The sequence below is a fragment of the Lupinus angustifolius genome, chromosome LG08 (genome assembly GCF_001865875.1).
Source record: "Lupinus angustifolius cultivar Tanjil chromosome LG08, LupAngTanjil_v1.0, whole genome shotgun sequence".
NCBI lineage: Eukaryota > Viridiplantae > Streptophyta > Magnoliopsida > Fabales > Fabaceae > Lupinus > Lupinus angustifolius.
Window position 1 is genome coordinate 23,307,519 of NC_032016.1, and position 12,155 is coordinate 23,319,673.

Sequence of the window (12,155 nt, forward strand, 5' to 3'; positions counted from 1 at the left end):
AAAGCAATAGCTTTGCCATATGGCTTCAGTTCCGTTTGGATTGGTGTAAATCCTGAAATTGGAACAAAAAACTAACCAAACCCATTGTTTTTAAAAATAAATCCAATACAATTCAAACTTATTTCATTTATGTGAATTTGAAGCGATCTTCATTTCTAAATTTAGAGTCACATGGCTTTACAATTAGGAACAAAGATTATATCTAAAAATTATATATTTATATTCCCAGCGAATCAAATTCTAACAACTAATATAAAAATGTTAGTTTATATCTTTTAATTGGATTGATAGATCAAATAGGGACATCAAATGATACATTACCTCCATTACACAATTAGTCCCAACCATCCCCACTTCTCCAGTAACTATTTATTACCTATTTGTTTTATTAAAAATATTTATCCTTCCATTAGTTTTCAAACTATTTCAATCGCCGACATTGACATAACAATGATACGTCTATTTTCCTTTGAATTTTATGTTGTGCAACATTTGCGTCTTATTTCAAAGGTCCACAATAACAAAAATAGTTGTATTTATTCACTTCATTCTTTTAAAATAAAATATTTATATCTTGTTATTATTATAATAAAAAGCCACAACCCCATTAAATATGATTCTGATTTTTCAACCAGAACCCATAAACACACTATCTCTGATATCCTCAGAAAACAAAAGAAACATGGAATTGTACTACAACCGCAGAATTCTGTTACTAAACGAGGATTTACCTTACTACTACTCCTACTCCACATCCATAACCCCTGACATTGAACCACCCACCACCACCACCACCGCCGCCGCCGCCAACGGAAGTGCTTCGCAACTTCCACCTCGTCCAATTTTCAATTTCGGCGTTGCCTATTACCTCATTATCATCTTATCATTCCTTTTATTCCTCACCTTCTTCATCTTGTACATGCGTCGAGATCATTCATTGTCTCATCATCCTCCACGCAATGAGCGCGTGGTCCCCACCGCCTCCATTACTATTCCGGCGCAGCAAGTGGAGGATTGTGTGATATGTTTGGAGGAGTTCAGGGAAGGTGAGAATGTGAAGATGATTCTGTGCTGCAAGCACGTGTTTCACCCTCATTGTATTGACACGTGGCTCGATAAGCACGTGACGTGTCCCGTTTGCAGGTGCAATAAGTTCAGCGAAGTGAAAGTGGCAGATGAAAATGGAGTTGGAACAGAATGATGCGGAAAAAGAAGGAAGATGGAGGTGTTAAACACGTAAGTGGTATAATGTCAGTTTTATTTGTTTTAGAAACTCAACAAAGGAAGTCAGTATTTTTTTGGTACTAATAATAATAGTATATTCACTTTTTGCAGTAAGAAATTAATCACTCTCAAATATGTATAACTATTTCTCCTAACAACTGTTATTTTTAGGAATTGGATAATGTAAAAGTATTAGTAAATAGAGAATTCATTTCCCTTGCTCTTTGTTCTGCCTAGGCTAGATCTAAAAAAATTACGTGGATAATGTAGTCAAACTACACTATCACACGTTTAGTATATGCTTCAAAATATTTATGGAAGTAGTGTATTTTTTAGGGAAGTCGTGGATGAGATCCACGATTTTAGGGAAGTCGTGGATCAGGAATGCAACTTCCCTGACATATTCTCTCCTCCATGAAAGTTGTGTTTCCCATCCACAATAGAAGCCGTGTACCCTAAACACGATCTTCATTGTATATAAATAATAGAAATATGCTTCAGCCTAGTGGTTCTTGGATTATACGGTAACCTAGAGGTCCATGGTTAAAAATGTACAAAATTCAGTAATTAATATAATGCAATATAACAATAATGTATCATAGTCCTTGTATAAATAATATATGTCAAAGTTATAAAAAATAAAAATAAGCCATGGGTGAATGTTGAACCATAGAGCTCTAGGTTCCCATAAAAACTAAGAACCACTACACTACATAGTATTTTTATTACTAGTATACAATGGAAATCGTGTTTGGGGTACACGACTTCTAAAAAAATGAAAGTCGTGGATGGGAAACACGACTTCCATGTAGGAAAGAGAATATGTCAGAGAAGTCGCACTCGTGATCCATAACTTTCCCAAACTCGTGGATCTCATCCACGACTTCCCTAAAAACTACACTAGTTCTGAAATATTTTGAAACATGTATTAAATGTGTAATAGTATAGTTTGACTACACTATACATGTAACTTCGAGTTCAGTTTCGTTGTAAAATGTTTGTATTGTTTAGTGTTTTTCTCATACTTAATTCTCTTATTTTAGTATCTAGAGGATGTATTATATTTTTAAGAAATAACCGGATTATTTTCTCATCATACTCCTTGATAATTCCGTCATCATTTTGAGGGGGGGGGGGAATACTATCATACAAAGTACTGAAGTAATACAATGGTTCAGGTATACAAAGATGAAGTTATATATTTTCTAATAAATTTAATAATATTATTATTTGATTCAATTAACGAATTTCTTTTATAAATAATATTATTTACAAAATTTGATTCAATTAATGAATTTTTTTTTACCCAGACTAATTTTAATCATGATATGATTTAACTAATACTTTTTTTTGTGGTAATTTTCTCCAATTTAATTTAATATCTAACGTCATTATCATATCCTATCAATGAGATCAATTCACCGATTTATCAGTTAGGGTGGAGTTACTAAATTATACTATTCTCCATTATTAAGTTATATAAAAAACAAAATAAATAATAATTATATCATTTTATTTATATTTGTAATTGCATTTTTATTCTTAAACTAAATGTAAAAATAATAACCAGCTACTATATTTATAACCATGATTTTTAAAACTTTATTTAAATCATTTTTCCGGAGTTGCGTTCAGTAGATGTGGGGTCACTGAGGGACGGGGGTAGAAGGTGACAAGGTGTATTGATTCCAGAGACACTGTATTGTTGCGTACAACGTTGGGTAGTTGATGTTACAGGTTAAATTCAGCTTCAACGTACCAACATGTAATTATGACAAGTTGACAACACACTTTTATTTCACTAATTGCCAATAATTATTTTTTGTCTGTTCTTCTCCATCTAACAATTCTCTCTTTGTTCTTTACTTGTTTTTTTTTAAGAAAATGTTAGTAGCATTTGTATAATTTTATTAACGACAATATTATTATTTATATATCAGCACACTTATATTTCTCTCTCTTATCTATCACAATCTAACGGGAGAAAATGAATAAACTAATCCAAAAGTAAATAAGACCAACCAATCTCCAAAAAGCAAAATCTACCTAGTATTACATTCCCTCTTCTCCTTTTGTTGTAAGACAGAATTTATAAAGTTTCAGTGAATTTTTATAAGCTTACTTTTTTATGTATTATTTATTTCTTGCCATATTGGACCTTGTTAAAAGTCTTTAACAATATTCGCTTTCTTGGTTGTTCATCACAATAATAAACCTTAAATTTATAAACTTTCCAATGAGACATAATTTTCGTTCATCATTATTTTTTTAATATAACAGGTAGCAAACTATTTAAGGGTTGAAATATTACGAAATGAAACGAATTGAGAATCATATTTTACCACCTTTTTTCGGGGATATTTTACAAATTTGGTTTATGGAACTAGTTACGTGGATTAATAAAAGTGAAAACGTTGGGTGCAAATTATAAAGGATGCCGATATTGGTACAGATAACTTTTAAGAGCCAAACCAATCTGATTTGATAAGTTTAGGGTACAATTCACACATGAGCATGACACTTTAAGAGTAACAAGGTACTAAGAATGCAGAGACACACCATTTCACAATTATGTCTTAAACAACAATGCAGACACCTAGAATCAAAGGGAAGGAATCTCTCCACCCCCTAAATCAAACTAAAGGAACAAATAGAAACTGTAAAAACAACATATCACTTTTATTCATATCAGAATAATGGCCCCAAAAAATGCCATCATGTGTTCTGTTGGTGCATTCCACATATAAATACAATAACCACGATAAGAAACATAAACGAAGAAAGAGTGCCTGTAAACTTCCATTGGATAAATGGGAGTGGTTAGAATCCTGTATTTTGTTAGAATGTGTGACCTTTTTTTACTATCATTCTATCAATTTTACAGTAAAGAATATGTGCGTATCACCTCCACCACAGGCTCTTGACACATTGGGCACTTCCATCGACTTTCTAACAACTCGTTGGCACAATTTGAACATGTACACAAGTGCCCACATCTGCAGATTAGAAAACATACAATAGTATTTTAAGTGATTATAATCAGGTGAAAAGTCACTAAGATGCGTCCAACTCGTAATGAAAGTACCTGTACAACAATGAATCAATACTGCTTTCGCAGCATATACAACAAAGCCCTTTTCTCACACATTCCAATTTAGATTCATCATACGGTGTCTCAAAGACATTTGTTCCTGGGATTAATTAAATTGATTTTCTTAGAGTTATTCATAGAGCAAAAACATTCCTCTTCTAAAATAACAAGACAAGGCACGTTGAAAGGTTTTAATAGTGAAGGGACAAAAGAAATTATGAACCTGATGAGCCAGCTGAGCGATTTAGGGCTGCAGAAACTTCTTGTCTAATTGAGCGCTGCAACTCCAGCTGCATATCCATACAGGTCTCCAGCATTTTCTGCATAGTATTCATCCTTTGCTGCATTCTAGCCATGTCAAGTCTCAAGTCATTAATAACCTCCCAATCCTTCACAAAATGTAAATCAGAAATTTATTAGTATAACTGCACAAGGAGAAGCAGTTACGCCCCATAACTTTCAATTATTTAGTACCTACAGATAGTTGCAATTTAAAATCATCTGACATGTAAATAAACTATATAACCTTCATTAATAGAAAAAATGATTTGACGCCAGTGCCACGGAGAAATCACATTGCTGCTGATTAAAGCATATGAAACAAAAGTCATCGAGGAAAATGAACCCACCATGCCTAGAAGCTGATTATTTACGTCATTCTGTGACCAATTGTCACGATGATGATGTTGGTCCCAATGAGGCAAAGGAGGAGGTATCGGTAAAGAGGGTAGGTCAAGTGGACTATTAACAATACCCTCCTCACCAACAATCTGATCCCTACTCTGTTGTTCAAGTTCCTCTTCTACTGAGGCAGAAGAAAGGGTTGTTTCTTGCAGCTCCAACTCATCAAGAGCATTACCTTGCCGTTCAACATATGATTGTATCAACTGGTCAAGACTCTCACGGAAACTGCTATGGAGAAGGTTAGAGACACTTCTTCTGTGAGATGAACATGACAAAAATTCTAGGTTATATTTTCCATTTTAAAAAGATAAATGCAGAAAATCTCCACTATATTTACATACCTACTAAGCAGTTCCCTAAGTTCACCACTGTACACATTGTCATCATCGGGAAAATAAAGTTCAGGAATTCTACGAACAGGAGCACCTTCATGATCAGAAGGTCCTCCCAACCAATTTTCCACAGCCTCTTGGAAGCTACCATCTTCTTGCCACACTTCAGGAGCTTCTGGCAGACGAGAGTTATCTCCATCTTCATTTCTCAAACTGTTTTCATGCCACTCGCTGGCTGTACTACTGAGATGATTATCATCCACATTTTCCTCAGTGATATTGCTCCAATAGGCGTTACTCTGATGCCAGTCACTTCCTTCGCTGTCAATAACTTCTTCCAATTCATCTCCTTGCAGTGCATTGGATTCACTCCAATTCATATCATCAACAATATTGCCGTCCATATGATTGTTTTCACCATTATTTATATCACCCAGCTCAGATTGCTCGTTAGAAGCCTCGTAGAATTCCAGCAGATCACTATTCTCTGAATCTTCGATTTGCAAACTTTCTTGGGTAAGTTCGTTAGAAGTAGCCATGGTTGGCATCACATCAACATTTTGCCCGGTGTTGTCTCTTCTTCCAACAACAAGACATGGTGATGGTTGCGAATCTAGTGAATCAATTTCCGTACACTGCAACTGATCTCCTGCATGAAGAGTAGATATTTGTGTATCTAAATTTTCAAATGTGACTCCTTGCATGCAATTCCAGTCACCTGCTATGTGATGTCCATCACTTCCTCTCAAATTAGGTTCAGATTGTACAGTTGGGACCAGATGTGAACTGCTGGCTCCTGTTTGTTCAATTGTATTAAAATTGGTAGCACTACTAGATGGGGTAACTGATAGGTTGTTTGTTGCTTGATTGCAATCAGTATTGTCCTTTCTAGAGAAGAATCCCTCTCTGTTCACATCAACATTTTGCCCGGTGCTGTCTCTTCTTTCGACAACAACACATGGTGATGGTTGTGAATCTAATGAATCAATTTGAGTACACTGCAACTGATCTTTTGCATGAAGAGTAGAGTCTTGCGTATCTAAATTTTCAAATGTGACTCCTTGGAAATAATTTCGGTCACCTGATATGTGAAGTTCATCACTTCCTCTGTAATTACGTTCAGAATGTTCAGTTGGGACCAGATGTGAAGTGCTGGCTCCTGTTTGTTCACTTGTATTAAAATCAGTATCACTGTTAGACGGGGTATCAGATAGGTTGTTTCTTTGTTGATTGCAATCAGTGTTGTACTTTCTAGAGAAGAATCTCTTCCTGTTCACATCAACATTTTTCCTGGTGCTGTCTCTTCTTTTGACAATGACACATGGTAATGATTGTGAATCCAGCGAATCAATTTGCGTACACTGCAACTGATCTTTTGCGTGAAGAGTATAGTCTTGTGTATCTAAATTTTCAAATGTGACTCCTTGCAAACAATTCCGGTCACTTGATATGTGAAGTCCATTAGTTCCTCTATAATTAGGTTCAGAATGTACAGTTGGGACCAGATGTGAACTGCTGGCTCCTGTTTGTTCACTTCTATTAAAATCAGTGTCACTGTTAGATGGGGTATCAGATAGGTTGTTTTTTGCTTGATTGCAATCAGTATTGTCCTTTCTAAAGAAGAATCCCTTCCTGTTCAGAAGACATGTAAATTGTCACTGGCAATTTAGCAAAAAGCAAATACATGAAACAAAACAAAAATGAAGTGGCAACATATAAGATCATAACCTCCAATGTATTCAGAACAACAGCCAATTAAGTCTGGGGGGTCTAAAACAATACAGATAAAAATAATTAGTCAGGGTTCTCACTTCTCATCAACTTAATGATATAAAAGAAAACATACCGTAGGCCTGATACACTTTGTCTTTGCCTCAGTAAGCCTAATTCACTTTGTGCGATGGAAGCGGACCTGTTAATGTCACCACATCTATTATTTCTCAAGAACCTTCCTCTGAGCAATGCCTGGAAACATTTTAACAAACATTCATCAAATTGTGCACAAGGTTCAGGATTTAAATCATGTGCTAAATTTTAAATTTTGTAAGCATTTGTCATATTTTTGTCCAAATTTAGTCATATTTCTGTCCAAATTTAGTCATATTTCAGATTACTTCTTATACTAGAAGTTTGTTATTCAATACCCAATATCAGATTCTACTTTTGGATTGTAAACATAAGTTTGCGAAGCCTACAATGATATAATCCCACTTTAATTTTACCTTGAAAACCAGCATAAAATCAAAGTGCTCAGTTAAAAGTACTTTCTGACTCAACTGATAATTCATTTTAGCCAGCTGATAGTAACAAACCTGTATACGATTACGATGGGGAAAATGAGATACAGGCTGATGGTCCAGCAACTCCTGAATTTCTCTTTGCCTTTCCCTCTCAGACTTCTTAAGCATATCAAGCATAACCTGTCGACCACGTAATTTACGAATACCTCTCCGGGTATGCTGTGTTTGGCCCTCACTCTGGTTAAGAACAAATCCGTCACGAACACGTTCAATTTGTGTATCAATTTCAGCATATTGTTCTTCCCTATAATCTCCAGAAGAACCATCACTCTGCTGGCTACTCATTTGTACCCACTCCCTTATGACTCTCACCCTTTCCTGCTCAGTTTGACCAAGCCATTCTCCCCTGGGATTGTTATTTCTTCGGGAAATGTTCAACCCATGCTCCCTAGCACCACTATTCATCCATTCCCTGAAAATCCGCCTCACTCTTTCCCTTTCAATTTCTCCCAAATCATAAAAGTTTTCGCAGCTAGAATTGTTTAAATCCTCTTGATCATCATGGGGTACATTCTGACTTTGTGACTGTGCCCATATTTCAGACTCATTAGCAGCCAAAACTGCCTCTTCTAGCAAATGTGCTCGCCCACTCTCATTGCTATGTGGTGTACCTGCATGTGAAAGGTCATCAATCAACCCATCACTCCTTTGCTCAAGTAATACTTCACCAGGCCTTCCTTGAAATTGTCTCGCCAGGTGTTCATCCTCAATCTCTCGCCACATCCGCAAGAGCGATGATGCTCGGGTGCTTCCTAACCTTCCATCTCCTCGCCTTCTAGATGGCTGAGAATGGGATTCCCTGAGGAAAGAAGAATCAAGTACAGACACATTGTGTAGACTCGCAATCGCCATTTCTAACTTACTTTTCTACCAACAAAAGAGATATCTTCAACCCAACTGATTCAAATACACTAAAATTGACATTAGATAACATCCAAGAAAAAAAAGGAAGTTACTAATAGCTCTTTTCTATAATTTCAAAAATTCAACATTCATCACATTTGTCAAAGGCATTACTCTCCTTGCAACCATCATCACCATTAATAGCCTCATCAAGAGGACGAATTATGAACTTGGAATTTTCCAATTGAAGGTATTACAGCTAGTTATACCTCAGCCTGCACGCAAAAATAAAAGGAAAAGTAAACCACATCAATCAATGCAAACGTTAATTCACAATTGAAAAATAAGCATGAAAATAAGAAAACCTTCAACGAGAGGTCACAAAGCATTTCAATATCAGCCACACGCATATTTGTAATAATATCAGAGAGTGGCGAAATTAATAGCTACGTTAAAATGCCTAGAACTGAAAAATCACAGTTTTTTTTTCAATTTCGTGAACCTCGGATTCCACAATCCAATTCGGCTCGAGGCACTGGAGTTCCTTACTTCAACTCCACGAGACAAGAAATTCGAAAATCCATTTCTCACCATTTCACACAGAAACAGAAACCAAGAAAAAGAAGAAAAAACGTAACCGAATTCAAATCCATATGGCAAAAATTGTCCAAATTCAGATAGAAAAACACAAAAAATAAAAAAGAATGAAATAAGAAAGCAAGGTATCGTGCCCCAAATTTCAGCCGCGCGACTTTCTTAGAGTTGCCACTACATTTCTTATGGTAAAAAATGTAGAAAAATAATTTAACTCAATTACTTGAAGGTGAAAGAGAACATTTAAGTGGAGGATTGAATAGTAAGATAGAAGAGAATGGAGTGAAGAATGGGAAAGAAATGTACCAGTGAAAATTATGATGATTTTGGTTTAGAAGTAAAGGAAAAGAAACCTCAGAATTACGAGTGGGAGAGAGAGAGAGAGTATTTTTTTGGTAGAAGTGGGAGAGAGAGAGTATAATGTCAACGAAAATGGAAGAATAATAGAGAGAGGGAGAGAAGAGCGGCAATTTAGAAATAATAAAAGGTTGACACGTCATTCGATGTCAAGGACTTGTGTATGGAAAGAAAGAAAACTGTGTGCCGTGACACTAACGAATATAAGTGGTTATTATCATTCTGTGATTTGAATAGCGCCAACCAACACGACGTCGTTTATAAGTTGAATTTTGAATAACACTGTCCATTTTAAGGAAACTGACCGTAATAGAGAATGCTCTAGGGTTTATTTTGAATGTAATAAGAAAAGATAATGAAAATATTATTATTGTTTTCATTTTATATTTCAGAAAATATGAATTTTATTTCCAGAAATTTTAAAAATAAAAAAAATGACATTTCCAACATTTTCAATAATGAATTAATGATATTTTATTGAAATTTTTAAGACCTTTTTAATTGTTGGTTTCATATCTTTTAATCATTTAATTTTTCTATATTATTTGAATTCTTTTTATGTTTTAGAAATTTAATATAAAATTATAGAGTAAATTACACTGACACTCCCTGAGTTTTAGTGAAATTACACAAACCACCCCTCACTTTTCTACATCTATATAAACCTCCCCTAGTTTTTTAACTTTCATTACAATGATCACCCCTACATAAGAAATAAGTGTAATCTTTTAAACAAAAAATGTGGTAAATGCAATTAAGTTAAACAAAACATGATATATTGCAGAGACACGTCCAAATAATATATGAGTCAATATTTCTTTATTATTTTTGGTTCGTTACACTATATTATAAGAGCGATTTAAACAATATTTTTTTAGAATTGTTGATGCACTTTGTAACAAAAAATAATAAAGATACATTGATTTGTATATTATTTAGACTTGTCTACACAATATATCATGTTTTGTTTAACTTAATTGCATTTATCACATTTTTTGTTTAAAAGATTACACTTATTTCTTATGTATGAGTGGTCAGTGCAATGAAAGTATAAAAACTAGGGGAGGTTTGTGTAAGTGTAGAAAAGTGAGGGGTGGTTTGTGTAATTTCACTAAAACTCAGGGAGTGTCAGTGTAATTTATTCTATAAATTTATATTTTGCTTTTCAACTATACCCTTATTTTTTGTCCTCTATTCACCATATGTTGCTTCATTTTTTTTAATTAAGTTTTAAATATGCACTCAATGTAATTAATTTTAGTCAAGTTATATTTAATTTTCATATCATTTAATACTATTTTTTATATTATGTGCATAACCTTAAGCATCAAATGACATGGAATGAGAGAAATATAATTTTTAATCACTCTCTTCACTAATCAACAAAATGTCAAAATCAATTTATGTATACCTCCTTTATAATACCACACATATTTGTAATTTAATTTATTTTTTATCTCTCAACATAAAAGAGGGTAAAAATATGTTTATATTGTTGTTTTTATTTCATATTTCAGAAAACATGAATTTCATTTCTAGAAATGTTGAAAATCAGAAAATGTTATTTTCAACATTTTCAATAATGAGTCAATAATATTTTATTGAAACTTTTAAGACTTTTCTAAATTTGTTCCTTTCATATCTTTTAATTTAATATTCCATATTATTTAAAATCTTTTCATGGTTTGGAAATTCAGTATAGATTTATATTTTGTTTTTCAATTATATCATTATTTATTGCTCATATTTTTACCATATGTTGCTTCATTTTTTTAATTATTTTTTTAATATGCATTTTAGTCAAGTTATATTGAATTTTCGTATCATTTACTAATTTTTACACTATGTGCATAACTTTAAGTATCAAAAGGCATAGAATGAGAAAAATATTTTTTAATTACTCTTTTGACTAATTAACAAAATGTTAAAATCAATTATGGATGCCTCCTTTGTCTATACTAAGACACATCTTTATAATATAATATATTTTTATCTCTTAAAATAACAAATTTTCTCCCTCTCTTTTATGGTATTGTTAAAATATTTTGATGATGGATATTATAAAATATGATTTTGATATGAAAATTGCCCTCTTTGAAGTTAGTGTAATCATAATGAAATAATAGAGTACTTATGTGTTACTAATTTGTTTTAACTTTTTTGGAAAATACTTATAATTGTATGATGTTCGTTATGACCTTTTACACGTATTTGTGGTAGCTAATTACCAAATCTAACAATTAAAATTGTCCAATGTGTTGTTAACATAAAATTCATTGGAAAATAAAATGTAACTATTAAATATGTAGACATCCTATTAAATTGATTAAAATTTAGAATTAAATTAATTGCAAGAGTAATTGTCCTCGTTTGTAGAGTACGTTTAGCGTAAATAGTTCTATAAATGAAAATGATAATAACAAACATATTTTGAGAACATGAAAACTATTTTTTTAAATGAAAATAGGAAATATAAATATAAAATATTTCTTAAAACCAAACACACCCTAGGTTTTTATAAATCTTCGTGTATAGCATTATGATATTTGAAAAAAAAATCAAGTTAGTATAGCGCAATGTGATTCAAAATAGTTTTTATCTATATCATAAGAAAATTAAATATGACTAATTTAATTTGCCTATGATATTTTTAGAATCACTTTGTGTATTCCAATTCTCTAGAGAGACCGAATTGATAAATACAATTTTTTAAAGAGCAGCATATATTTT

The 12,155-nt window shown here is 33.0% G+C and overlaps 2 protein-coding genes and 1 long non-coding RNA gene across 4 annotated transcripts; 2 read left to right on the forward strand and 1 right to left on the reverse strand.

Annotated features, from left to right (window-relative positions):
* LOC109354071 (E3 ubiquitin-protein ligase ATL6-like) lies at positions 585 to 1,422 on the forward strand. Its single transcript, XM_019596426.1, has one exon. It carries the CDS (start codon positions 614 to 616, stop codon positions 1,199 to 1,201), a length of 588 nt encoding a protein of 195 aa, XP_019451971.1. The 5' UTR covers positions 585 to 613; the 3' UTR covers positions 1,202 to 1,422.
* Positions 3,883 to 9,462, reverse strand: LOC109355295. 2 transcript variants are annotated; one of them, XM_019598372.1, is made up of 8 exons: positions 9,375 to 9,462; positions 7,644 to 8,749; positions 7,178 to 7,296; positions 5,341 to 6,237; positions 4,945 to 5,254; positions 4,539 to 4,704; positions 4,310 to 4,415; positions 3,883 to 4,220 (listed from the first exon to the last, which is right to left on the reverse strand). In XM_019598372.1, the coding sequence occupies exons 2-8, from the start codon at positions 8,481 to 8,483 to the stop codon at positions 4,103 to 4,105; spliced, it is 2,556 nt and encodes an 851-aa protein (XP_019453917.1). In that variant the 5' UTR covers positions 8,484 to 8,749; positions 9,375 to 9,462; the 3' UTR covers positions 3,883 to 4,102. The 2 variants fall into 2 exon arrangements, with proteins under 2 accessions (XP_019453917.1, XP_019453916.1); XM_019598371.1 differs by having other exon boundaries at positions 5,341 to 6,963.
* On the forward strand, positions 9,343 to 9,521 carry LOC109355296. The gene is made up of 2 exons (XR_002108646.1): positions 9,343 to 9,434; positions 9,468 to 9,521. It is a non-coding gene; the product is annotated as an uncharacterized LOC109355296 (long non-coding RNA).

Coding starts and splice junctions, on each gene's coding strand:
- LOC109354071 (XM_019596426.1), top strand. CDS start 614: ATGATTCTGATTTTTCAACCAGAACCCATAAACACACTATCTCTGATA.
- LOC109355295 (XM_019598371.1), bottom strand. CDS start 8,483: ATGGCGATTGCGAGTCTACACAATGTGTCTGTACTTGATTCTTCTTTC. Junction 4,705..4,944: donor ATAATCAGCTTCTAGGCATG/GTGGGTTCATTT, acceptor CATTTTGTGAAG/GATTGGGAGGTTATTAATGA. Junction 4,416..4,538: donor TCGCTCAGCTGGCTCATCAG/GTTCATAATTTC, acceptor AATTAATCCCAG/GAACAAATGTCTTTGAGACA.